This window comes from Ptychodera flava, chromosome 17 (genome assembly GCF_041260155.1).
Source record: "Ptychodera flava strain L36383 chromosome 17, AS_Pfla_20210202, whole genome shotgun sequence".
NCBI classification, from domain to species: domain Eukaryota; kingdom Metazoa; phylum Hemichordata; class Enteropneusta; family Ptychoderidae; genus Ptychodera; species Ptychodera flava.
In genome coordinates, this window is record NC_091944.1 from 12,896,241 (window position 1) to 12,924,208 (window position 27,968).

Genomic DNA, 27,968 nt, shown 5'->3' on the forward strand with positions numbered 1-27,968 from the left:
CCTCCCTCAAAGGATCATTTTGATTTGTCGCCGGTACAAAGTTTCAGCTTTGCTGTTGAACTTTAAAAATAACCCCAATAGTGTAAAGATATCTAACCATCGTTTAATAAAATGAAGCAGTTCACATGATCTTTCTAACTCGATGCAAAAATGACCTAATTAATTTTTATTTCCGCTGATCGAACGTTCGTCACTACCGCTTTTGTAATCTGAGCTAGGGAGTACGGACGCGTTCTAACCCTATAGCGGACGGCGTAGTGCTAGTGTAAAAGTGCGAACCAGGAGCGTCGAATTCGGAGGGTTGCGCACTGAAACTATTCTTTTCTTAGCAATATAGCACGATATGCCCTGGATATTAGAGTCATACATCAACAGTTCCAAATCAAAATGTGACAACTATTTATAATGTTTCAAAAAGGATTTCCACTTTTGAAGTATGTGACTGGGTTCGAAACACAAACTCTTAAACTTATGCTCATGCTTTCGCAAAAGCGGCTTTTAACCACTCTCTTTCATTATGAACAATGACATCGGGATAACATGGGGGAGGGTCACTTTTTAGAAAACTGTTCAGGGCGGGGGGGGGGTCACTTTTATAAACCTATCTTGGGGAGGGTCACTTTTGACAGGAGCTGATTTTATGGCCAAACCTTTGATTGTCCGTGTGATATTTCCTGAATAGGAAATCACCAACGAAATACGCCGATTCTTTTAAATACATACACATTATCCACAAGTTTCACAAGCAAAGAAGATGCAGTGGTATCCTATATTAAACACCTTGAACAGTTAAAAACAAGAGACAAAAACATATGCAACAGGTGGAAAAGTGTATATCAATTATAAAATGTACATAAAATCCAAAGATTTTGTTAGTTTTATATTGGAAAAATTGTCCATAGTTCTCTCATTCACTACCATGTACAGTGAATCAACATTCCAGTGAAATTCAAAAGTCAAATTTCTTGCACAACCATGGACTTATAACCACTCCAGTCTAATCAAGAACATTAATATCAATGATCAAGCATACATAAATGCACAAATTTACCTAATTTTGTAGTGGAAAAAAAATTATTCATAGTTTCATTATAGACTGCCATGTATAGTGAACCAACATTACAGATAAAATTCCAAAATCAATTTCTTGTATGCAAATGCACATGTTAGGCCGCGTTCAAAAAAGTGGTGGGGGGGGGGCTGGAGGAATTCAGGGGGGATTCGAAAATTTTTGGGTAGTCGAGGGGGGGACTTGAAAGTTTTGCTCTGCCTATAGGGGGGGGGGACCTGAAAATATTGTGACTCCCAACATTTTGATGTCGTCCAATGGTTCTAATGTTAGTAATAATTAAACAAAATCTAGAACCGTTTTGTCATATTTTATGTCTTTAATCTCAAAAAAGTCTAAAACTGTATGAATGCCATTAAATTTTCGTAGAACAAGTTTGCCTTGTAATGGGGCAGGAGCTACAACTGTTTATAATTTTTCAATATTTCTATGCAATGTATCAAACACAGTTTCTTGGTGTCTCTCTACAGCATGCTGAAAAACACAATATTCAGTTTGTCAACAAAGCCCGTTTGCCTAATAATTGAATGATGCAAATGCACGGTACACGTAGGCTGTGTTGGCAAGCTGAATACTGGATAGCTCAACATTCTGTAGGGAATAGAACAAGAACACAATTGTATAAACTGAACAAAAATGTTGTCAAAATAAAAAGTTAATACAACTACTGCCCTGCTACTACATACTGGCAGTGAGAGTGATACATGTAGCTCTGACTCTGATGTAGTTTAAAAAGAGTTTCGGTCATAGGACACTCAATTGACAGTGAAACATACATCTACTTGTACACAAGATCCAGCCAGAGAGCAACACATAGAAGACTAGGGGACTAACAGTTACCATGGATTTTGAATTCTGGCATATGAGAACAATAAAATATTAGAGAAAAAAGTTGGGGTCACCATAATTGATCTTATACAAATATACGATGAAAAGTCAGAGATTTTCTAAAATCACTTAAAATCAATATATAAAACCATTCATTTCAAGTTTATGCAGTGAATGAAATTTTCACATCTCATTGTACCAATAACACAAAAGTAAAACTTTGAATAGTAAAGACTCTAATTTAAATGGAAAAATGTGTGACTAAATGGAATCTTTTATTTTTTATCAAATTTGTCATTATTACACCCAAAATTTCTGAGATTAAAACATTAATTTCATGGAATATTTTAACCGTCCAATCCAGTATTGTCAATTTTGTAAAACATTTTATAAGTGGCATCTAACTTGTATATGTCTTGTACTTTTGAAAAAAAAAATTTTGGTAGGTCACTGTGCTCATTTTTTCACAATTTGGTTAAACGTAGCTAGGAATACATAATTTTCATACTCTCTCATAATTGTCATTTTGTGTGCTTTTCAGCTGGTGCCATTGAACTGGCCAGAGTTGGATAAACTCAAGTGGGCTTAGACTGAGAAATCAAAAAGTTCACTGATGCATTTAAAAATGAATCAATTTAAGAACTTGCCCTAGGTATATGGCTCTACAACCTGCTGATAAGAGATAGTGTTGAACATTTGCGTGCAGAACGACACATTACATGTTTTTTTACTCTGCGTGCATTCCTAATAAATATGCGGCTATATGGTAATTTTTTTTGGGGGGGGACTTGAAAATTTTTGAGGGTATTGAGGGGGGGACTTGAAAATTTTTGAGGGTATTGAGGGGGGGATCTGAAAAAAAATAAGATTTCAATCGCGATTCCTCCAGCCCCCCCCCCCTCACCATTTTTTTTGAACGCGGCCTTACTTCCCACTTCAAGCAAAGTACATTTAAATGCATTATTAGACATATATAATATACAGATATAGCATGTTTTGTAGGGGAAAATAGTCAATAATTTGCCTGATAAACTCCTTGTATTATGATTTGATATTTTTGGATGAAGCACTGTATCAGCCACATTTTGTCTTCTTGCACATAATGTGGTGACCCTCCCTCAAATTTATGAAATACCATATCTATTCAAAATTCTTGAGTAATAAATTGCGACTGTCCCTAAAAAAACACCAGCCCTCCCCTCCGTAATTTGTCCCTAACTTACATAGCAATAAAACCAATTGTTATGTAAATTAGCTGATACTGTTTCAGTTATTCATGGGTAAAATACTGCAGTGGTTGGGAGAGGGTCAAGTTTTAGAATGTCGGACAAGTGGGAGGACCACATTTAGACAGGAGGATAGGGGAGAGTCACATTTTCGGTACAGGTGTGCAGGGAATTCCCCCGCCATCCCCTGTAATTACTATGGGGGCTCCCTAAATTCGTATTGCTATGATGTGTGAAAGTTAGCCATTAGATTGGCTATAGTTGTAGTTGTGAGGAGAGGGTGGGGGAGCAAAGTATGTCTTTGCCCCCCCCCCAAAAAAAAAAACCACTTCAGCATTGGGAAGGCAACTGCCCCCTGCCAACTGGTTCCTACGCCTACGACCTTTCCCTAGGGTTGTGTGATATTTAGTCGTACACGATGCGCTCAATGATCATATCTCGACACATCATTTTAAAATTGAATTCAAAGCCGGCGCTAAGATGGAAATTTACCAAGCAGTCGATTGTTTAGAGTGTCACCTCATATCTGTGGCAACCATTCATCCCCTCTCATGTAATACTCGTTATCCAGTTCGAAATCTCCCAAAAAGAGAAGCACTGATTCAACACAAATTTTTGCCTCACTCAGTACGCACCCGTCAGTCAAATTACTTACAAGAACGCCCTTAACGTTAATATGAACAATTTTTTTCAGTACGTCTAAGGTATAGCCTTCTCAGAAAGAGCTGTATGTACCGGGCGAGTGTCTAACAAGTGCTTATCTGACAAAATCGACCCATTTCATTGTAAACCTACTCGTGTCAGTAGAAAATAAACCCCAACATAATTCATGCTCACTACTCTTATGATACAGTGTTCTTTACGAATCAACAAAATAATGAATTATACGTCGTGTCTTGTAGCTGAAATACTTTGCTGTCGAAATAAAACGGAGATTAAATGTCCTCGGCCTTCCGAACAGTGTGTTATTAAATGCGCTTTAAAGCAACATTGTGAACTCAAAAGACTTGAAGACGAAGGAAGAGATACCTTACCGGTAGAGGCAGCGAAAGACGTAGTATATAGGTAGGTACAGAAACAACGGTGAGACAGTCATTTATAGTTCATTCGTCATATATCAGAGGTGATGCCGGGTGGAAGCAAAATTCAGTACTGTAATAAATTAATGAGTCAATAATAGATAGATAGATAAATAAATAAATAAATAAATAAATAAATAATAAATAAATAAATAAATAAATAAATAAATAAATAAATAAATAAATACATGAATGAAACTGAGATTTCCATGGATACATGGTAACCGTTAGAAATGCCTTCTCGGCATTTAATAGAAAGAATCGTTTGGCTTCATTTAGAAAGTTGATACAATTAGTAAAGTTTATTTTGTCATAATCTTTCCCGTAGGAATTGGGTGGGAAATTGGGTGGGACTAAATACATTTTCATTTGCTAAAGTGCATGCTTTTCCGATGCAATTTTAAAGTCACGATTTTTATAGCATTTATGTAGTTGAAGATTTTGATTTCGGGTTCCATGTATGTCAGCCAAGACGTCCTCGTCATATATCGACGACAAAATCTACCCTAGAAGTTCAGAAGTTGTCGACAAATCCCCGGTTCTTCCGAAGCCAAAAAATTTTTTTAGCAAAAGAGCGCCATCACATCACATCGTCAGAGTAATGGCGGGTTCGAATAGTATGTTCTAAGCGCAGGTGGAGTCTTTTTGTGGCATTCCAATTTCTTTTGGTCAGTAAGTTTCAATACAGCTCTTTCCATCGTCCGCTATTGTGTATCCAGAATGGCAAGAACAGTTGAAGAAATCACCGTAACTTCGACATAAATGTTCGCAGCCGCCATTTTGTTTGGCGCATTGGTTTGCTCCTGTAAAAATAGAGGGAAAAGATGTCAGGATCACAACTTATAAAGGCTATCTCAAACCAATTATCATTGAACCATATCGAAAAAGGGACAGAAGCATTTAGAGGGCATGAAAGAATACAAAAGCGGTAACCTTATAGTGCTTTTTCATAATGAGCGAAAAAAAACATTTGGCAGCTAGCGTCAGGTTTCATTCAAGATGCAAAATTTTATCTCCCGCCTACGAAGAGATTATTAACCTGGCTCATCGAGTGAGATATTAAACTGCTGAATGCGAAGAAGTGTAGGATTTAAACGGTAAAGTGCTGAAGTGAGTTTTCACGGTAATATCATTCTTATGCAATTACAATTATATATTTTGGCTTATCAAAATAATGTAAACCTAGTTTTATTTGAATAACTACACCCCGGGAAAAATGTTGTGGTGAAACAGAACTGTTCCGACATCTCGTTGTCAAATTCATTAAAATCTAGCAATGTCATTGCCAACCAGTTTACTTTCTTTCGTATTTCTGATAATGGATGCTGGACATTCTAAGTCTCTTGAATGCCATTCCCTTACTATAATTCTCACTTAAAGGGACAAAGTCGGCCATTTTTCATGAATTTTGTTTATGCAAGATACAATTTATACTGTTTGATATGTTGAAAGATTCTGAATGAATGGGTAACCATGCATATATTCGACCCTGGTTTTAGACACGGTAAATGAAACCATCGCGAACATGAATTAATGGTCATGACCATTAATTCATTTTCGCAATGGTTTCATGTATCGTGTCTAAAGCCGGGGTCGAATATATGTATGGTCACCCATTCATTCAGAATATTTTATCTTGTCAAACAATATAAATAGTATCTCGTATCAAACAAAATTCATGAAAAATGGCCGACTTTGTCCCTTTAACTACTGACATCAGTCAGCTACAGCTCCCATAATTGAGACTCACCAGACGATGCTTTTTGGACGTAAACTACAGCAAACACGATCGATCCGAAGACAATCACCATGGCAATAATGGAAACAAAAACTTTCAGGAAGGTTTGCTGATTCTTTTTCTGACAAAAACAAAGAAAATGTATGGCATTAAAAGCGAGCTGCCACTCAAGTGACAAAGACATTTTATCCCGCACTGCACACTCTAGTAAACAATATTACTTGTAATTTACATGTATTGCACTACACTACACTACACTACACTACACTACACTACACTACACTACACTACACTACACTACACTACACTACACTACACTACACTACACTACACTACATTACACTACACTACACTACACTACACTACACTACAATACACTACACTACACTACACTACACTACACTGCACTACACTACACTACACTACACAACACAACACAACACTACACTACACTACACTACACTGCACTACACTACACTACACTACACTACACTACACTACACTACACTGCACTGCACTACACTACACTACACTACACTACACTACACTACACTACACCAACCCCGTACATCACTGATGGACAGAACAAAAGGGAACATATAGCTACGTTGCATTAGAAATTGAGGGCGTCTTTGGAAGTGCGCCACCAAGCGACTGGCTTTTCGTCATCGTACAGACCGAAAGTTGTCTCAAGCCTTCCGCACTAAAAAAAGAGTAAGCAACAAATAAAACAAAAAAACAATCAAACAAAAAATTAGTAGCCAAGACTTTTTCTCGTTTGTACATGATATTCTAAAACAAGTATTATACTTCCTACCTGCCCAGCGCTCCCTGATGACAGCAATGACCCCTCTTCCGTCTTATCTTCTGTCATAGTGATGTGCTCTGTAATGAAACAAACATCACTATAAATGTGAGTAGTAATTCATTTATACATGAAATACATCGTAAAATGACACTTTCAGGTAAAGTAAGTGACTGAGTTTTCACAGCAAAATGTATCTTTCAGTTTTTACGACCTAATTATGGCGGAGACAGAGCGCATTTTTGTCATAATCTTGCAGGGCCTTCACGCTTAAGTTTATTGTTAATTGAACGAGTTAAAACTTCAGGTTGTAAAGGCTCTGTTCTTATAAAATGATACGATGCAACACTTAAAGAAGGGGAGGATAATTCACGGTAGGTACCTTAAAACAATAGGGAATTGGACGGTTAAGAACGCTCGATATTTCCATGACGATCAACAGTGTCGAATTACCACCGTGCCTGTCATCCCCTCACACATACACATAAATTACTTATTGCATAAACATTTTATATCTTCGTTTGGAAGGCAGAGAAGCTGTTTCATCTCTACGGACAGAGCTTAATCCGGGTACATCAACTTCGGGAATTAGCCAAACTCCTTTGCTTGTTGTTTAATGTTTTGCTATGACCATCGTTGTGATTTGTATTCAGTTTTGAATCTAATCTGATTTGCATTATGCTAATTAGACAGATCATACATGGAATTGCCCTCAGTTTACTTATACACACACTTTATTAATAATTCTTCAGCGATATAAAATAATTTAGATTTTTAGACTGACTTAAAATATCAAGAAGAACTTCAGAGACAAAATCGTTAGCATTTTCCTCTAGCAGAATATCATTTGTGTGATACGACAAGTCTATCGAATTCTAGCGCGAGGACATTTTATGTGTAAATACACTGGCTAAAACGTACATTTGGATAATGTGACCATGCGTTCAGCAGCCTTTTCATAACAAATACAGCCTGGAGAATGTGTTTCAATTAGACAACATACAATCCATCCGTTTACAAGCTAATGGACAAAGGGAGTTTCCGGGTCCACTCTTCTCCATAGGCTCCGCTGAGAAGGCCAGCTGTTCAATTAAATTCAATCCAATCATCAGGGGACAAATACCGCTTAAGAGGTTGGCAGATAGAGGACAACTTTATAACGTGATATAAAATACGATAAAAGTAATTGTGTCCATTTCCCGTGATAGGGTGGTCCATCCCTTACATCAAATATTAGCTTTAATTATGAAATTGCACATTATATCTATGGTACTCCATCTTTTGTCGCACTGTCAGTATTACTATCGTATGAAGGCCTCACAGCTGGTTCAGAGGTAATTAGTATGACTTTTAATGAGAACTCGTTATTATTGTGTTATTCGATATTTTACCCACATTTGAAACCATTCAACTATACTTTTTTCTCTAAACACAACTGTGTAAATATTATGAATCTAAATAGACTGTGTCGAATCATCGCGTCTTTGCCATGAGCTTTTACAACTTAAACAACAATTAAGCAACGAATAAAAGGCATACTGTTTCTCTTAAATTTTGCTTCTGTCATTTTAAAACATTTCGTAGCGATCTCTGGTTTTTATCATTCTCTGTGAAAGTGATATATTTTCACCTATCATTGCATTTTAACTGAACTCCACTAGCTCTTATACGTCTGGGCTGACCCCTGCATTTTGTTCATTCAGTAAAACCATATTTCCCCTACAATCAAAATCATGGCAAAACGGGCAGTGTTCTGTTTGTACATGTGGAATGAGCAGAGTTATTTGTTGACAACTTGTCTGGAACTTATTTGTCAACAATACCATGGAATATAGTCAGTTTTCTCTATATTAGCCCACAGAACACTTGTATAGCTTAACTTACTTCATGAATGAGAAAAAAGAAAATGTATTTTTGTCATATGGCATGAACAAATGGAATATCATCAATATGTACAGTTTTTGTCATTGTATTTCTGAGGCTGCCGATGAGTATGTCAATGGAATGGTTGAGAGTCTCGGTATGATCAAACATAACATCATTTGCATTAATTTTTCAAGAATAATACGAATCATCGTTAAAACGCCACAAAAATGGCATGGCATCAACAGTGTAACCATTCTGGCGTATATACAGCAAACTCCGGGGGTGGGGGTTAGGCGTATGTGAATGAACAGCCATAACAATATGTTTCGTTTCGTGACCTATGAATATAATACAATTATGATATTTTACAATCGTGTAAAATCTACCGTAGCTTGCTACTTGAAGTTAATGTGAATCAAAACAACTACTGTAGTAATATAACCTTACTTTCCATACCAGAGAGACAGAAAATTATACACTTACATACTCCAAAAATGTTGAATGAATGAAAGAACCGAAGTCGAATGCGTGGGCCTTCTGTGTTACCGACGCAGCCGGATTTAATGGAGCGGACTATGCGTGCCATTAAATTATAATGACCATAATTATTCGCATATAGTGTTACGCAATAAAGGCACAACAAAAGGAAATATGACTAACTCGTTTATCCGCTTTTTACAACATCATGCCAGTCAAAATTATGAACCGAATTTATATTATGTGATATTTGTTATCACTTTGGTCGCCAGAACAGCTCATCGCCGCGTAATTCTACTGTAAACATACTTGATATCGAGTACAGTTTATTCAGTATATGCAAGAAACAGTTGGTTTGGATGTGTTTTAAACGCTGTCCGACATTTTGTTTTCATATGGTAGACAACTACTTAAGGTATAAACATATTCTACATAATTTTAGGAACGGCTATAGCCCTACTGTCTATTATATAAAAACAATGACTTCATTTCCCGCCAGAACACTGGATGTTGAACAGTGCTTTGTCTATTTCACTGATTTCTGTACTTTCCCCAGTTCGACTTCGTTGTCAACTAACTACAAACTCACGCTATGTACTTTTTGTGTAAGGCAAAACGGCAGGGTCCCGTAAAACATCAGTTATAATGGATATCAAAACGGGAGATCATAAGAGATGATCGTTTTTACTATGTCTGTACGGTAAAGTCATGCTTGAAACAAATGCTGCGAGCAGTTTTCTTAATTCGGACAACATATTCTAAGGTGCTCTAACATACAATCATTGTTGCCCGGCGCGTGTACCAGAGAGCTTCCCTCGATCTTCTTCTAATGGACACATAGCTTAACTTGAACACTGAGGTCTGCCACCTACAAATCAGTCGTCAAGTACACGACAAAATGTGCTAAATTATTATCATTCAAATACTATTTTTGTCATATATTCAGACTTTGAAGTGGAAACGTCACAGTCTCAAATTGGTTAATTGAAAGTGAGATGTTGTGGCCTTTCGCAATACAGGCAGTGCACCCTTTGGCTCGCCCCTGTAGAGATTTTGTCTGGAAGCGTCCCTCACGTGGCCATGGCGTGTGAAGGTTGGTTCAAAATCGCACAAGAAGGAAATAGGAGATAGCGTCATACTTTTAGATCAATTATTGGTAAAGTTTTGAATGAGAGCAATCGAGAACGATATATTCCATGGTGTGATCTTGTTTAATCTTAAGTAACGATCAAAGACTGACGGAAATTTCCACGTCATAAACATTGTATAATGATGATAATTTTGTAGTTATCTAAGTTTAGAAAAGTATAATAACTTTGTAGTGAATGTACACTGACGACTTAGAATTTTGAGACGTTGAGTTTCACGTTGCCATCTACAAATAAAGATCTAAAGAGTTGCTACAATCAACATCTCGGTGTGTCAGCTTCAGTTACTGAAAGCATTACGACCCAGACTGGTACCTCAACTCGTATTCCTCGTGACAATAATATTATATCCTGATAGTGCGATCGGAAAGGAGATTCCAAAGGGCCAGTTATCAAATATTTCCACTTTACGCGCTATTGTCTTTAATCGCCAGTGAGAACCTAACTTTAATTCTATTTAGAGCGATCTCAATGAAACCATGATGTCGTTTAACATTAGAATTTGGCAATACTGCTTTTAGAATACTATCTGGGCTGGAAGAGCTGTCGCTTGATATTTCTCCTTGAGTTCCCGTACCAAGAAATGGAAAGGTCGAGCGACCCGTCTTCCACTCGTCTTATCCTGCTACAGATATGGGAGTTGAATTTAAAGTCTGAAATCTCAGAATTTCGCACTCCTGTGTGTATACGCAGACAGTATAAAACAGTCGTGGCAACTACAAATCATACGAGACCTTTACTCACACGTCAATCGTAAGTGCATGTTTTGTTTATATACAAACAGAATGAAAAAGTGTCTTTCACAAGGAAAGGCTGGATTGAGCGTCGAGCCGTATAAGATGGAAGATAGAAATAATCAATAATAAAAAAAACACGACTCTTTCGAAATGAAGCCAGGAGATGTTGACCCTTTCATACTGCAAAAGACAGATAGACCTGATGTTTAAGGAATAATGTACCCCTAGGGCCTCCCGGCCCATGAAAGCAAACTTTGCGCGACACAATTTATAACAAGGCACAGCCGAGTGAATTATGGAATGGAAAGTTCGCTTTAGTCCATTACGGGCCAGGGAGGGGTTACATTATTGCCATCATTTTATAGTTTTAGTAATGCCAGTGGATTTTCAGATTTAGAAAACATCATGGAGCCATCATGCTGGGTAATCGGATACAGTATCAGTAATAATCTTAGGGTATGACGTCACCAAATTCACTGACATTGACAGAGCTATGATATAAGTTTATTAAACGTGAACACCATTCCATTTTCTTTGTCCTCCTCAGTGGCGATGTTAGGATTCTCGGCAATGTGTCCGCAGAGGGTTTTTAAAAGTAAGACTCCAGATCTTTCCCAGTATATTTACGAACAAGAACCGCTCTTATCGTATTACGACGGGTTTTCGATACATATATGCTCTCAGCGTTGAAAGTGGACAGTGAAATCAGGTTTGGATTACAATAAGGGTTTAAATTTATACAGTATTTCGTGATGTCTTTTTTTTTAAATTTTAATGAAGGTAAATATTTCTTCTCTTGAAATGCTGTATATCATTCTCTAGACAGCAGAAGCGAATCTATGTCGATGTGTATAGATTTGAATGTAATCGGCGATTTCACTGCAAAGTGTTCTAGAAGCACTTGAAATAAGGAGCAACCCGTTTGGCACCGTCTTTCCATTTAATCCGACCGGGTTTTGTTTATCTGCCACGAAAAGATTGTATATCGCCATCAACGGTGGATTAAAACGCTGATTTCGAATTAGTATAAATTCAAATGTGAAACTCAGTCACTTATCTGCGCTCCATGAGTTAACGAACGTCACCACCTAACTCTTAGTGTAGCGCTCGCCATGATAAACAATCGCAAGTATGTCAGCTATTTCATAAACTCTGCCAAGAAAGAGGTTCCAGTATGAGCCGAACACAAACGTATCGTGGTCAGAACAGGCCGACCATTACATTGATTTGTATATGCAACGTGAAATTATGTCAAAGTATTTAATTTACTGTTGCCTGAAGTGAGAACACGCTCACAAGACTTCGCTAATTCCGGCAGCTTTTGACAAATATCAGTCATAAATATTACTTGCTTTGTCAAAAATAAGCCACAAGTATGAGTAACTTGACTGCAACGTCAAGGTCGAGTATTTTGAGAAAGCGAATGAGCTGGCACAAAATACTGTGTGCAAAGACATACAGGTGAATGCATGCCAACATGACGTCATAGACATGCACCGAAAGAATATTTCCTGTATCACTAAGCCGTATTCGAAGTGCATTCCATGAATTAAACTTTATTTAGTGTTTCCTGATATTTTTACAGTTGGCACAGAGGATGATCTTCATATAAACTGACATAGTAGTTAAGTTTATCCATTAAATAAAATAATACAGTATGACCAGATTTCTTGCCATATCTTACACTGGAGGACTTAATATTCGACCATCCACATTCAATATTGGCTTGAAAGAGTGTGTCCTGGCGGAATGGCGCCCGAATGTAAAAGGCAAACACAGGCCTATTCTACAGCTTTTCAAATATTTGAACGAACGGGGACAAAAGGAGTTGATAAAACCACCAAACGACAGCAGGTACTATGTACAACAGAGTATGTTTGGTCAGTATAAGCATCGGAATTTTTTTAAATCAATTCATGCTATCCATTTTTAAGCGACAATACGATAAAGGTCGTCAGTAGCATAAAAAAAATTTACAAACTCTGTACGTACCTTATCCTTTCTATCCTGTCCGTGTCGCCATGTCACTCTCTGATATATTCAAATTACCGCGATAACGAAGCCAAGCTTCTATTTATAGGGTATTTGAATAAAACCTCCCAACCAAAGCATACTATCGGGTGCGTATTTTTGTCAAAAACAATTATTTTTGATGGTAGTTTGGGAAAGTCAGCTTATCTCTCCGTTGACTTATTCTGACGACAGTGGATGTTGCGGGTTCACGAATTTACGAATTCAACCACAGTTAATATATTCCTACCGAGTCTGCAATTCAGGTATTATGTAAATCCATGGAGCCAAAAAATAAGATGTCTATCGAGTATAGTCATCAAAACTGGGACAAATATACGTATCACATGATTTAGATAAACTGAACGGGCTTTTCTCTTCTCAAATTTGATTGATAATAACTCCATTTCAGCATACATGTCGAGCAGACGAACAAACACGTGAGGGTTTCTGAACGCAGCTACGTTTACGTGTACACTGTACGAAATAAATATTTCAATTTACTCACATGAACGGATTCTGCCACCTTTGAAAGCGTACAGTTTTCAGGATAAGGCTAAATTTGCATTGTAGGATTCGTCTCTAAATGACACAAAGTTCTTAGCATAAATTTACGAGGGTCAAAATCACAAACAAATGAACGAAAGTATGTATCACTCCGCCGCTCAGATGAACTGGCGTATCGCCTAATAAAAACAAAACGTACCATCGTTTAAAAGAAATAAGTTGATATTTCATTGGTTATAAGACCTGTTCGTCTTTGAGTGATCTAACGAATTCGATGATAATGTTAAGTCTTTGCAACTTGAAAATGGTCGGCGTGTTTTCACTGAATTGAATATATCTCTGAGCCGTGAAAATTCATGCGAAAAGCAGATAACTATGGAGTTACTGAGCTGTCCAATGGGAAGACACGGCCTGAAAAGGATTCTTCAGAGCACTAAGCTTTGATGATTTCACTTCGATAAAGTTCTTAGATTTACAGGAATATCACAGATTATTGCTTCTAGTGTGTCAATAAGTACCCTATTTAAAGGTAGGCAGAAGTGAGCTATCACTTAACATTATCTACTACGAATGTTACGACATTTGTAGTTTATTTTGTTATATTTACAGCTGTAATAACAAATTTTCAAGAGTCAACAACCTTTGTCTAAAATTACATCCAGCTATTTCACTTTTAGCAGAACGATATGGATATTTCTATTTCCTGGCACCGTCGATCTCTTCAAATTTCTCAAGTACGATTTATTGCCAAATATGAAGAATGAAGATACCAACAACATCGAAATTACCATATTGATTTTTTCACTTCGTTCGCATCAATGAATTATGATAGTAGTGGTCACTAGTGGTTCATTGACCTGAAAATTTTAGCACCGTTTCTCGCCGGGAAAACAACCAATCACAGGGGCGTCCTTGCCATTCATCATCGTGACATTAATGACATGGCAATTGCAGCTTGATGTCGATCGCCTCTTCTCAAACACGTGTTGATATCATATTTTCAAGTATGTATGACAGACTACCATTGATATTATTTTGGACGCAATTGAAAAATATTCATGCGTCAAAGATGATACGATATGCGTAGTTAATCTGACGTTGGTGGCGCTGCTCAGCACCTACTGTCTCGACAACCAAACTAAATCGATGTTACCTTTTTCAGATATTCATCGCGCGCAAGTTTAAACTCTAAACGACGCAGCCGTCCTTTTGTAAAAGGCCTTCCATTACAATAGGCTGTCAGATTTGAAGTATAAATTTCGAAAACAATATCGATAGCGCTATATAGAATAAAGTTACTAAAGAATGGTACTATATTTGTACACGTCATACCAGCCATATCTAGTCACCAGCATTGTCCCCGTACATTTCATCATTTTTGTTCAGTCCTGTGCAATTATAAAATGCCATACAATGTTCAAGTCAGAACTTAGTACAGTATCCTTGAATTCGCTGTCTTAACGCTTAAATTACCTGCGGTGTGATGTAGGTAGAAACTACAAAGATTAAACAACTGATATCAAGTATTGATATCAATTACATTGAAATAAATATTTACTTTCATAATTTGGCCTCCATAAGGTTTGTATACAGCACAAATTATTGTGGTATTTGAATGTAGGCTGGACATCAACCACGAGTACATTCTAAATTGACTTGTCAACACGTGCATTCAAGTTAGTTTTGGAGAATGAAGAACGCGCGCGGTTCTTTTTGTTGAAAATAATGAAATTTTTTGAAATGACACTGTCATACCCAAGTATCTATTTTATTGTTTATAACGGACATTAATGCCAACGAGTAAACAAACAAATTGAATTATGGAAGTAATACAGTGACTGGACACATATTTCGTTTCGGATAGGGAATCGCCGATGTAGTTTTAATGTCTCCTTTCTTGCAATCGAAGAAACTTGAATTTATTTCATGAGACAAGTTTGCGTTCACTTTCAATTAGGAAACAATCTATGTCAATGTCGACATCTCCAGCTCCCCGCAGTGACTTACCAGTATCGACAACATAAGGCAAATTCTTTTCATAAGGAAGCTCGCGCAACGAAACTGAAGGGCCTAGGCGTTTGCTAAACATTTTCTCAGGGAAACTATAAACAATGATTGTGTTTTATAAACAAGAATAAAAAATCAGAAATCAGCATGGAGGTTTTAGTTCGAGAAACAATCAATAAAAATGATATTTGAAATTCAAAATGGCTGCTATACCAAGGTTAACTACTCCATGGGAAATTATTAAATTTTCAAGACATGGTGGTGAAAACAGTAACTCTAGAAGCTTCAAAATGAATCCAAATAAGTAACAATGGCATGTTGTATCATAACAGCTTTGTGAAACAACATTTCTGCTGCAGATTTTGTTTCAGAAATCGTCAATTTATCATGTCGTGTAAATTTTCATGTTCCTGACCTGGTTCGTATTGTTTCAATTTTTTAAAAAAAGCCGCCCTTTAGGCCAAGAAAAATAGAAAGTTTGTTTCTCATACTTGCGCGCGTCAATTCAGACCCACCGCGTCAATCTTTTTTCCGCTCATGAGGAAATAAAATGAAAAAAAAAACCGCAAAAAACGCAACGATGGTGCATATCACAGTGCTGTATAAAACAGAATCGTAAACAAAATAATTGACACTAACATTACATTCAGAACTGTACATATGTGTCACTGTTACATTACCCTGTCAAAACTGTGCATTGCTGCACTAAAAGTCAAACCGTAGAAATGTTGCTATACAAAGATAATAAAGCAACACTGCTGGGCATTTATCTCTGCGGGCATTCCTGTATTGTTTTCATGTCTTTTCCGCGTTCTTGTTGATTGAAGAATAAAACAATTGAGAGTGAAAGAAACATCGCGTTACCGCATCATTGTGAAATATGTCTAGGATGAGAAACAATCTTTTTATTTTTCTTGGCTTTAGCGGTTGGTATATATTTTGGCGCATCCTTTCAGCCATACCTGCATTTTACAGGTATATTAACAGATTAATAAATCTCTTTCAGTCAGTGAAATAACATTACTTCGGCATGAAACTAAAACAATAATAATACGTGCGAAACAGGTAACGCAAAAGATAAAAGAGTGGACCTATGTAACAGTACTATGAGCTGATAGAAAAAACAATTTGGAAAAATAAAACAATTATAAAATGAGGGAGAACATCCTTAAAAGGATTTATTATCTAGATAATAAATGCATTGGAATACCTGCGACTTAGTTCAGAGATTCGCAAGTAATTTCTACATCGAGTCGACAATTTTTGAAGTGATGATTGAAGTAACATAGGTAGGCAGGCATTGTTATAACCTTTTCTCGCTAAAACGAAGTTACAGACAAGAATATTAAGTAAATGTTTGCTATAATGATATGCAACTGTCAGAGTAGAGTGAATGTAGTGTATACCATTACTGGGCGAAGCTGTATCGCACTCATTACAACGTATAACAATGACAACGTATCTAATTAAACGAAATCATGAGAAACATAGTGTACGTCCTTCTAATTTTATAGAACGTCAAACAAAACCAAATAAACCTGCATGTAATTGTATTCATGCTTTGCAAAGTGACTACTCGATTGTGAACTTGGTCGCAATATTTTAAAACTTGCATGCAAATTTTTTTATCTCATGTAAGTCCGTCCGTTTGTATTTGTTGACAAACTGATGTATTTAATATACTCCCATTAAAGTGCGACCTGGGTGGCATCAACATCACAGCGCCAACCAGCAGTGATGCCTCTTGGATTGCCAGCATCAATGTTGAACCTTTGACCTTGGCCACTAGTGTCATCTCTTGGTAATTCCATGATATCATTACTAGAAGAAAAATAAAGACGATAATTGGCGTCAACATAGAACAACAATCCGTGCTTACGTTCACACAAGCACGCAAGCCTGTATACGTATACATAACTATGTAAGCGTCTGTCTGTCTGTCTGTCTGTCTGTCTGTCTGTCTGTCTGTCTGTATGTATGTATGTATGTATGTATGTATGTATGTATGTATGTATGTATGTATCTATGTATCTAAGTATCTATGTATCTATGTATCTATGTATTTTTGCATATGTGTTGCGGGGTTGGTTTGAAACTTGGCAGGCAGGTACGATATCAGAAAGTACAAACTTACAGCTCAGTACTTATCCAGTATATGCTATCCTCAGTGAAGGCGATGTCAAATGGTCTTCTGCCTTCACTTGTTACAACTTCACGCTCTGACGTAGCTAAGTCAAGGCATTCAATTGTGGATACTGAAATGCAATTTGAAAGAGAGAAAGTAACTCTATAAATGTTCTTGATATTATGATTTGTGACGAAGTATGGTGTACTTTGTGGCAAATGATGCCGTCATGATTTATGGTAGTTCTATATGGTCACTCCGACATAGTTTTATTACTGGCAGGTGTCTCTTCAGAACTATCTACTATACCCTTCTCGATCTTTTATAAGACGTCTCTTTTCTCTTGTTTATTGTCAACTGTGCAAAATGCACCTTTGGAACGTATGCCGTTTTTCTAGCGTGTCCAGCATATTTTTTATAATGTAACAGTGGTACGTCATCGGGCTTCATTGCCGCATGCGGCAGTGCGCACTTTGTAATGAACAGACATATCAAGAAAGTTCTCACTTGTGAGGAAGTGAGTGTCTGCATTCGATGTATTGTAGTAAAAAGTCACAGCAGTTTGAACAATCTCTAATTATACAAACAAACGTATCATCTCACCTCCATCGCACCAGCAAAGTTGGTCAGTATACTGATCATATTTCAAACCCGACAGAGCATCAAGTCCATCTACCAGTATAGTTGAATTCGCACCATCTAAAGTTGCCCTTTCGATGCCATACTCTGTCGTTGCCAGATCCACTCTGTGCTCATACCCCCAGTACATAAATCTATTGGAAAATATCTTAAAGTAATTAGGGGAAAACAATCACGGTATTTCTTGAGTGGAATTTGCGCTGTGTCCTTCTTATCTCAGCAAATATTTTATATCGCCTTTCTTGCAGAATCAATATCACGGTAATACGCACCTAGAAACAGAAAGTTTTTAAGCTTTTGCTCAATCCTTCCTCGCGAAAACCTTAAACAACTCGCCTCGTAACCTAATATACAATTAGGTGTCACCGTATAGACTATGTATCAAATACTCAAATTATCTCCATTAGGATGGTTAAGTTTTCGATTTCAAAACGTTTTCAAAACAAGAAGATGGTAAAACTTCATTCAGTCCATTACGGTATTATTAAAAAAATTGTAATTCAAAATATTCATCAATGATGCGCGCATTCCAGATAAAGCACATAAACGTTCAAAATAATGTATATTTTTGTCGTTCCTTATGAGTTAAATCGAACCATTTTACTTATTACAAGTAGCAACTTACTTGGCTTCTCTATTCAATAACATTTCGTTGTACATTTGTCACGTGTTTTGCATTTCGAAATGTTAACGTTGTCTGTATGAAAGGTCTTACGATATTAATACTAATTAAATGGTTTTATACTTCCTTTTTATCTACATGCCTCGACAGCGTATAAGCCTTTATTTTGGTACTTCTTACGTCATAGGGATGAGTAACTCTAATGGTCTGATGTCAGTAATACTATCTTGCTAGCTTAGAGCTACTCAAGTCCTGCAGTTGCTGTGCACAAAATGCTTATATGATCAAGCATATATCAAGGACTACCAAACTTGACTCTTGCCTTTGCTGAGATTAACTACAACATTGACAACCTGCAGTCGCCAAACAAGCAAATATGGCCTCACCCTGCGTCTGGGTTTACTGCGACAGCTAGGGGGTCACGTCGTTCTGTATCACCCAGCAAGTCCAAAGTGACCGACGAACCATCCAGTGAGGCAGACGCAATAAGTTCGTGCTCATTATCAGCCCAGTAGACATTGCCATTGACCCAATCAACGGCTACATCTGTTGGTATCTCCACTCCTAGACAATGGCAAAACACAACATTAATCCTTTTGTAGTGGCTATTCTTTTTAGAATTGAAAGGGGTCTATCTAAAGAGTTTATGTCATCTCAAAGACAATCACGGTACTTTTAGTGTTTTGAAGAATACTATTCATCCAATTTATTCTTAAAGAGGCACTCCCACTTTGTAACATTTTTAAAACACTTTGTAACATTTTTAAAACACATTTAATGCCAACGGTCGATATTTGACTTGGCGACTGCGCGCGGATCGCGAGATATCGATAAAAACATGTCATTTCCCGAGCGTTTTTTCACATCCCGAAGTTTTACGATCGTTCTAATTTTGACTCGAAATCCCCCGAAGGTTTGTTGTCGGTGTGTGCTGATTGACGATATTCTAGGGAGTCTACAATAAGTTCGAACTGACGCAATTAATTTACTTCCCACTGCAAAGACTTTATATACAGCATTATGCCTTTACCTCAGGTAAGTTTTTAAAAACTACTCCTTAGTTTTTGTCGTTTTCATTATTCTAAATCGGTTGTATTATATTTTTAACCAATACCACATAAAACATCAGTTTTTACATGTCAAATATTAGCCTCCTCCGATGACTACATTTTGTCGTCTGCCACACAGTACGCCGCGCGCGTGGTATGCGCGCGTGGCATGCGTCTATGCATATCACGCGGCGGCCGCTATGTATCAACCGCACGTGACTGTGCTAGTCACCTTTGCCAATTCTGGTGGAATCAGCAAAAATTGTTTTTCGTTTACAGGCCAAGTCAGTAAGACTCAGCTTTCTCCAACAGGCCATGACCGATCACCGACGCCAGTGGTACTGTGGCGTATACAGCAGCGTCAGCGTAGACTCGTACTCCATAGCTTAGTTGACAATGGCCCCAGTGCCGAACGTTCGATGTTCGGAAGCTGAATTTAGGTGGGCCACCGGAATACAAACTTTTACTTTTTTGAAGACATGTTTTTATCGATATCTCGCGATCCGCGCGCAGTCGCCTCGTCAAATATCGACCGTTGGCATTAAAACAATGTGCTTTAAAAATGTACCAAGTGTGAGTGCCTCTTTAATATACGATTGATGGTGAAGGAACAGAAGTCATTAAAATAGATGACCAAGCATGAAAGGAACACACTCCTTGACATGGTGACCATATTATCCTATGTGTGTGTCTCTCTCGGTCCCACATCGCAATTCTTCACTTTCCATTGAATTTTAAATGCATAGAAATGATTCTGTTTCTGTTCAATACAAATATGTTCTCTTTTTGATTAACACAAGAGAATCTGCAAACTTCCGAACTATAACTACGCTAGAATGCAAGATTGAACTATAACCAATTGTGGACCAATTGTGACTTTTTAAAATTCACTGTATTAATCATCAATCACCTGTCTCAACTATGGTTTCCTCTTCTGTAATCTTCCCGTCTTCCAGTTTACCACGAAAAATGGCATTCTGTTCAACACTCGACCAAAATAAGTAGCCACTGGTACAATCATAGTCTATCCCATAGGCTCCATCGCTCTGGGATAACATCTGTGGATCACCGCCAGCCACGATGCTATATATTCCACTCAGTGAATCGCTGTAAAATATCTTAACTAAAAATAGAATGGTCAAGATGGTATTAAAAGATCGTTATGTTAAAACTAATTACAGCGATGTGCCGTCTTCAAAATAAAACCGGATCTCGCAACCAATGCAACGACCAAAAATCCATCTTCAGATTGCAACTGCCATTTCACCTTTTCTAGCCATCATGATATCGTCCTATTCATGGAAAGGATATTTTCACCGATAAGTATGATATGTTGGAAGATATCTGCATGTTAAATCGAATAACTCATCATGTGCAGAAATGAAAATAATATCACTGATAATAATTGAATAGAGAGAACAACTGTCCTTACCAGTACATGTTTTACCATCTGCGTTCAGTGCAAATCCGGTTTCACAGAGACAATTGAATGAAGCCTCCGTATTTTTGCAGATTTGTTCACAGCCGCCATCATCAGTCATGCATTCGTCAATATCTGTGTGCGGAAGGAAGAACAATTGTCGCTGTTAGAGTTTCCGTCCTAGTTCGTGTATACGATTTCATTCCGTCTGCGGGAAAAAGAATGCCAATATTGCCCGCTCATTATGATTAACATCCGGGACATATAATAACCTCATTACGGTATAACCATCTACGCTGACCCATTGCTTGGCCCGTAAAGGATGAGACCGCACGACAAACTCCTGATGAATTCTTCATTGCAGAGGTATTACCACTTCTGTTTGGCGTTTGCGTAAAGTCTATAATCCACTTGATGTGAAGGAGCTTGCAGCTGTTGAAAAGTTGCCTTTGGATGTTTGTAATTTTGCATTCCAGAGTTTTAGTATTCAGAAGGATAAAGATTCCCTTCCGCCGCTAGTATACAATACATGGTCCACAAAGGACATCAAAATGTCCTGTCAACCTTCTAGACCCAGTGATGCCTTGGTACCTGGGTCTCTCAAGGGAAACTTTCTGTAAACATCTGATTAGAAATTATATATATATATATATATATATATATATATATATATATATATATATATATATATATATATATATATATATATATATAATTGGTCCTATTAAATTATAAGAAGAAAGTAATTGTTAGTATCTATAAGAAATATTAATATTTGGTTATGTGCCACTTCTTGCCATACTTTATACTGTGATTCCTATACATTGGCTTGTTACGGCCAAACATACCATCACATGTTTTAGCATCGTCATTAAGGAGATATCCTTCATCGCAAGAGCAATTGAAATATGGCTGTTGGTTGTGACAAATCTGTTCACAGTCATTTGCGTCGGTGGAACACTCGTCTATATCTAAAAATTCAAAATCATAAATTTACAAATCGATTCACGCAATTGTTTCACAGAATTGGTGGCCGGCAGATTGTTACGTACAACAGTAGCTATATCAAATAGCTTTATTACACAAGGATGTCTGAATAAACGATTGCTGAAGTAACATCTGTACAGTCACGATTTACGCTGTAGACATCGATCCCACCTTGAGAAATTAACAAAATTTGCTTAACACATAATCAAGTCGAAGTTAGTTGCATTTTACCAGTTTACTTATTGAAAGCGCGTGTTACAGCAGACCTGTTTTAGATTAAACATAACCAAGTTTTTAGATGTATTAAGACACCACATCTATTGTTAACTCGATATGTCAAAGTTCTTTGTGATGACTAAACATACCATCACAAGTTTTTCCATCGTCATTAAGGAGATAGCCTTCGATACAAGAACAATTGAAAAACGGTTCTTGGTTATTGCATATCTGTTCACAGTTATTGGTTTCTGTAGTGCACTCGTCAATATCTAGAAATTAAAAATGATTGATCATATAAATGTGCTAAAAGTCACTCCTATAGTATTGAAGCTAGGCGGGTGGCTCTATATACTAGACGCATGGCCTGACTCTGAGATGACAAACCATCGAATTAACTGTACTTTTCATTTTTTATCATTCTAGTCGGGGCCAGAATTCACTAGTAAACAATAACAATGCAGTCTACACGTGAAAAAAACTGCATTGACAAGCTCAACACTGTGTATCTCAACATGTTTGGTGAGTAGAACAAGAAAATGTACAAACTTTGTGAACTAACCTTCAAAAGTTACAAATTATGACCCTTTAATTGGTATGACTATATATAACATAAAATAACATCGCAAAACTTGTCCCTATGTTAGTTTGTCTAATGGAGGCAAAACCTAGGCACAAGGAACATATCTTGGTAAGGGAGCATTCGTTATTTACGGGAGGGGGCAGTGACATCAGTCAAATTTTAGAAATTTCATTTGGACGGGGGGGGGGGTAGCTTTTTACGTTTCATTTGTCGCTCAAATTCCACCGGCCCCCCTCCCTGTAAATAACGAATGCTCGGTAAATCCAACGTTGAAGCACACATATAAATTTCAAATGGCATACAAAGTACAAAGGTTGACATACCACCACATGTTTTACCATCGTCATTAAGCAGATAGCCCTCGAAACAAGAGCAATTGAAAAACGGTTCTTGGTTAAGGCATATCTGTTCACAGTCATTGGCTTCGGTAGTACACTCGTCAATGTCTAGAAATTAAAAATGATAGGTCATATAAATGCTCGAAAAGTCATTCCTATTATATCTGAGTAAGGCAGGTCACTCTGTATACCATACAAGACACAAGGCATGACATCGCTACTTGTTTGTATGGGAGCCTTGTAATGACAAGTCATCGAATAAACATTACTCTTTATCATTTATCATTCTAGTCCGGACTGGAATTCACTATAGTCAACAATAACAATACAGTCTTCACTTAAACAAGAGCTGAGTTGATAAGCTCAACACTTATCTCTACATAGTTTGGCGAGCAGAAAAAAAATATCTAAATTAAGAAAATTGTGAAATAAACATCAAAAGTTTCAACTTATGACCCTTTAATCGGTATGAGTACATATAATATGAAATCGCAAAACTTGTTCCTATGTTAGTATGTGTAATGGAGGCGAGACCGAGGCGAGAGGAACATATCTTTGTAAACCCAACACGGTAGCACAGATATAAACTTCAAGTGTACATACGACGTACAAACTTAAAGGTTGACATACCGCCACATGTTTTACCATCGTCATTAAGCAGATAGCCTTCGAAACAAGAGCAATTGAAAAACGGTTCTTGGTTAAGGCATATCTGTTCACATTTATTGGCTTCGGTAGAACATTCATCTTCATCTAAAATTAAAAATTATAGTTATGACCCTTTAAACGCGTTTAAAGTCAATCCTACTGTAGCAAGTCGTTCTACATTAATTAGGCGAAGGGCAACATATTGATAATAATCACGAACTTTGTAATGACAATTCATTGAGTGAAAAAAACTAAACAAAATGGCTAACAAAACAAACGATAATAACGCATAAAATTTTTCACTATATCTGTTTGGATAAATACACATAATACACGTGCTTTGACATGATCTGCCCACTAGTTGGACCAGTTACTTTAGCTATCGTACGGATCACCTTGCGCTGGCACACAAGTCTTTGTGAATTGCTATATAGCATATCAAATGATTATACAACCAAGGATGTGTATTTATTAACTTCATGCCTTACAAAATTACAAAATTACAAAATTACAAAAAAAACCCTTGGAGACGACAACAAACTAGTTCATTTAAAGGAAAGTTAAGATCAGAAGAAACTTGCGTTATGGCTATATTTACGTACAACATTAAAATAAATGGTTCTCACATCATTATTACCGATGGCAGTAACAATTAGGTGAGCCATCGAGTTTTATAGTCTCAAACTTTCCTTCAAGAGAGAAAGCTTCCACTAAGTGCAAAGGTTGACATACCATCACATGTTTTGCCATCATCGTTAAGCAGGTAACCTTCATAGCAAGAACAATTGAAAAACGGTTCTTGGTTCATACATATCTGTCCACAGTCATTAGCTTCGGTAGAACACTCGTCAATATCTAGAAAAATTGAAAATTGAACTTCATAAAATGATTTTTTCTTTCCAATCCTTACGTGTTTCCGTTTCTATCCAGCAAATGCCGAAACAGCTGTGAGAAACAACGAGTTTTTTCGCTACCCTTGCCAAGTCTAATATGTGTAATTAAAATCGAGATTGCCTCTAAATAGGCCAAATTAAGTATACTCTACTTTACCATGCCGTTGAAATAGCAACATTCATATTATATACATGTGGCTGACAACATCTCTTGAACTTGGCAGAGTTACGATTGTGCATCATATTACCATGCCCTGTCTATCGCATTTTGATCGGTTGAGCTGAACCACGTGACTGACCACAAATACACAGTAAATGGTTTGTTTACATGACCGTTAATATGAATAATAAGATTAACAACTCAAAGTATCGTAACTTTACAGCTGAAACGTAAATCATAATCAATCACAAAATAAAATGGAACTCTTGTGGGCCAAGTTGAGATACTTTTTTCTGAAAACATCTCCAAATTTGCCAAATTGTTACAGCGCGTGTGACAGTGCGTCGTGTATTGCTCAGTTCTGGGGCCCAGTTGTCGTTATCTTGGGACATTTTTGAAAATTTTGACGGTTTTCTTAGGTTTGTTGATACTATAATGGAAATAACAGACTCCGCCCTGACCATTAACGTCTATTTATGGGTGCGGGCTAGAAGAAAGCCAAAATTAACGGGCTCGTCAAGCGTCGCCCGTTAAATTTTGGCTTTCCTCTGGCCCTTGCCCATAAATAAACGTTAATGGTCATCCGTTATTTCTATAATTTGTATTTTACTCGTTAACCATCATACATGTATTGAATGTTTAAATATGTTGTATGCCTCACGATCATTGCACCTTCACTTGAACGTGAGCAATTTTTGTCAACTACACCGATTTTCATTACAACCGTCAACTGAAAGATATTGAACACGCTTGTGATATGATTTGATAACAGTCAGAATCGAACACGAAATTTTGCAAGAACATGAGAACGACTATTTGTTCTTAACTTTTCAACAACCTTTTAACAGTGACTTAGTTCACAATCGTCACCAAGCCTTTGTCACAGGAAAAATCGAAAAACGGGATAGTGATTAGCTTCGATAGTACGTTCATTTTCATCCTGTAATTAAAAAATAATACCATCTGTAAATTCAGTACATTCTCGACCAGACTCAAACTCACAACATACGGCACCTAATCACAAAGTGATGACATCATATGTGTAAATGTGCTGCAGGTGACTGTCACTTTACCGGATTCGGGCGGGTCGTTCTATCGACATAGTATAGACATACGATAGTAAGTCGATGACTGTCAAGGATATTGTTAATGCAGGTTTTCGTGAATGAACTGGGATTTTTTTGTTAAACCCACTGTCATTTTTGAAAGCGTATGAATCGTCAATACCGACTCATAATAGAAAAGTGGTATATAGCGCCGTGTTCTTGCACTCTTACACACACTTGACAGATTGACACATAAACCAAGCGCTGAATCAACCGAATTGAAAGGCCATATGGTATTACACCTTAAAGTTTTCATCTTTCTCTTGTCTGTAGCAATACCGAACTAAAACTCAGCTGTTTTTTTTAGCACCAAATATTCACAGGAACGTACTGTTATATCATGATAGCTTTGTTTTCAGAAGAATGTATGAAGCCACTTCCTGCTGCAATATTCTCTAATAACACATCAATAAATGTATTCAAAAACCGAGATAGGAGTGGACTACGTTGCAACCGATAACTTTGATAAATACACCTTTCAGGACAACCGACCGCGATTTTGCTGATGTGATGTGCTAAACATGAAGTAGTTGTCTGTAGCCCAGACGTACTGCTGCAGAAACAGAGACCAAATCAAGTGAGCGATCAACAAGGTCTTAAAGATTCCTGTCCGTAAAAGCAGTTTTATCACGTTCATCCCTGGGGTGCGGGTAAGGAGCGCACATAAGATTCCACTAAGTGCAAAGGTCGACATACCATTGCATGTATTCAGATAGCCTTCATTACAAGAGCAAGTAAAGGACGCCACCAGATTGTGACATATCTGCTCGCAATCACCAGCTTCGGTGGTACATTCGTCTATGTCTAAAAATTAAAAAATAATTAAACTGATAAAAGCGTTCGGAGCGCTCAAATGCGATGCCAAAGTCGAAGCCCTCGGGAAGAAAGATAGGAAAATCAAATTTCACAAAGTTAAATAGACGGAAGTTGACATATGGCTATCGTTGTAGAACCCAAGTGAGTCAAAATAGATAATATATTTCTCTTTAAGCATATAAAAAAGAATGTCGTACAACCTGTAATCCCTGTCTGTTCTGAAATAAACAAGAATTTTCGCTCATTTGAATGTTTTATACTTTGATTGATCTAGGCACGCACGATCCCCTTTGCATTGCAATGGCGACTATCAACATTGAGAATGTGAAAAATGTACCGATATGAACTGAGAGTCTCAAACATGACATCAGATTCGCTGGCTTACAATAGCAATTACTATGAACATATGAAATGGATCAGAAACGTAAGTATACTTAGCGTTATCTCTGATGTGGACTAGACTAAGTAACCCTTTTTTAACTTTAGCAACTCATAATGCGTTTTGATTTTACGACTACTACCTGTTATGTTAACCTCAACTATCAAGGGGGTTGCTTACTTCCTTCGGTCGCACTCACCATTCACTTGTATAAAAATCCTACAACACTTGAGCAACAACTTCTAACGCCATTATGTATGGAAACATAAAAATCCAAACGATAATATTGCAGAGCCAAGTTTTTTTCATATATGGCCAGCTTGAAAAATACACGCAAGATAAGTAAGCTTAATGAAGCTACTGAATAAAATCCTATCGAATAAGATTTTTAAAGAAAATTCAAGATTTATGGTTATTACAACGAACAGCTGAATACGACTGCTCCTTGATTGCTTATATATTTATTGTTTTATAAACACTGGCATGAACC

General features: G+C 37.2%; 2 protein-coding genes across 9 annotated transcripts in view; both read right to left on the reverse strand.

Moving 5' to 3' along the window:
• Positions 1-4,418: 4,418 nt before the first annotated feature.
• LOC139116472 (dorsal-ventral patterning protein tolloid-like) lies at positions 4,419-13,542 on the reverse strand. 3 transcript variants are annotated; one of them, XM_070679097.1, is made up of 4 exons: positions 13,492-13,542; positions 6,758-6,825; positions 5,953-6,061; positions 4,419-5,005 (listed from the first exon to the last, which is right to left on the reverse strand). In XM_070679097.1, the coding sequence occupies exons 2-4, from the start codon at positions 6,812-6,814 to the stop codon at positions 4,872-4,874; spliced, it is 300 nt and encodes a 99-aa protein (XP_070535198.1). In that variant the 5' UTR covers positions 6,815-6,825; positions 13,492-13,542; the 3' UTR covers positions 4,419-4,871. The 3 variants fall into 3 exon arrangements, with proteins under 3 accessions (XP_070535198.1, XP_070535197.1, XP_070535196.1); XM_070679096.1 differs by lacking the exon at positions 13,492-13,542 and adding an exon at positions 12,966-13,099 and having other exon boundaries at positions 4,422-5,005; XM_070679095.1 differs by lacking the exon at positions 13,492-13,542 and adding an exon at positions 9,095-9,201 and having other exon boundaries at positions 4,424-5,005.
• Positions 13,543-16,645: 3,103 nt separating this feature from the next.
• Positions 16,646-27,968, reverse strand: part of LOC139115480 (matrilin-2-like) — a 35,069-nt gene continuing 23,746 nt past the window's right edge. Inside the window, exons 4-15 of one of the 6 annotated variants that reach the window (XM_070677614.1) lie at positions 26,980-27,087; positions 24,857-24,979; positions 24,107-24,229; positions 23,462-23,584; positions 22,705-22,827; positions 22,201-22,323; positions 21,365-21,487; positions 20,843-21,055; positions 19,270-19,447; positions 18,226-18,395; positions 17,632-17,752; positions 16,647-17,318 (exon numbers count right to left, since the gene is read on the reverse strand). In XM_070677614.1, coding sequence (XP_070533715.1) covers positions 17,186-17,318; positions 17,632-17,752; positions 18,226-18,395; positions 19,270-19,447; positions 20,843-21,055; positions 21,365-21,487; positions 22,201-22,323; positions 22,705-22,827; positions 23,462-23,584; positions 24,107-24,229; positions 24,857-24,979; positions 26,980-27,087 — 1,661 coding nt within the window. In that variant the 3' untranslated portion in view covers positions 16,647-17,185. Of the gene's footprint in view, positions 17,319-17,631; positions 17,753-18,225; positions 18,396-19,269; positions 19,448-20,842; positions 21,056-21,364; positions 21,488-22,200; positions 22,324-22,704; positions 22,828-23,461; positions 23,585-24,106; positions 24,230-24,856; positions 24,980-26,979; positions 27,088-27,968 lie in introns of all 6 variants that reach the window. The other 5 variants (XM_070677615.1, XM_070677616.1, XM_070677617.1 and 2 more) reach the window with 5 other exon arrangements.

Coding starts and splice junctions, on each gene's coding strand:
- LOC139116472 (XM_070679097.1), bottom strand. CDS start 6,814: ATGACAGAAGATAAGACGGAAGAGGGGTCATTGCTGTCATCAGGGAGC. Junction 6,062..6,757: donor CATCAGGGAGCGCTGGGCAG/GTAGGAAGTATA, acceptor TGTTTTTGTCAG/AAAAAGAATCAGCAAACCTT. Junction 5,006..5,952: donor CGTCCAAAAAGCATCGTCTG/GTGAGTCTCAAT, acceptor CTATTTTTACAG/GAGCAAACCAATGCGCCAAA.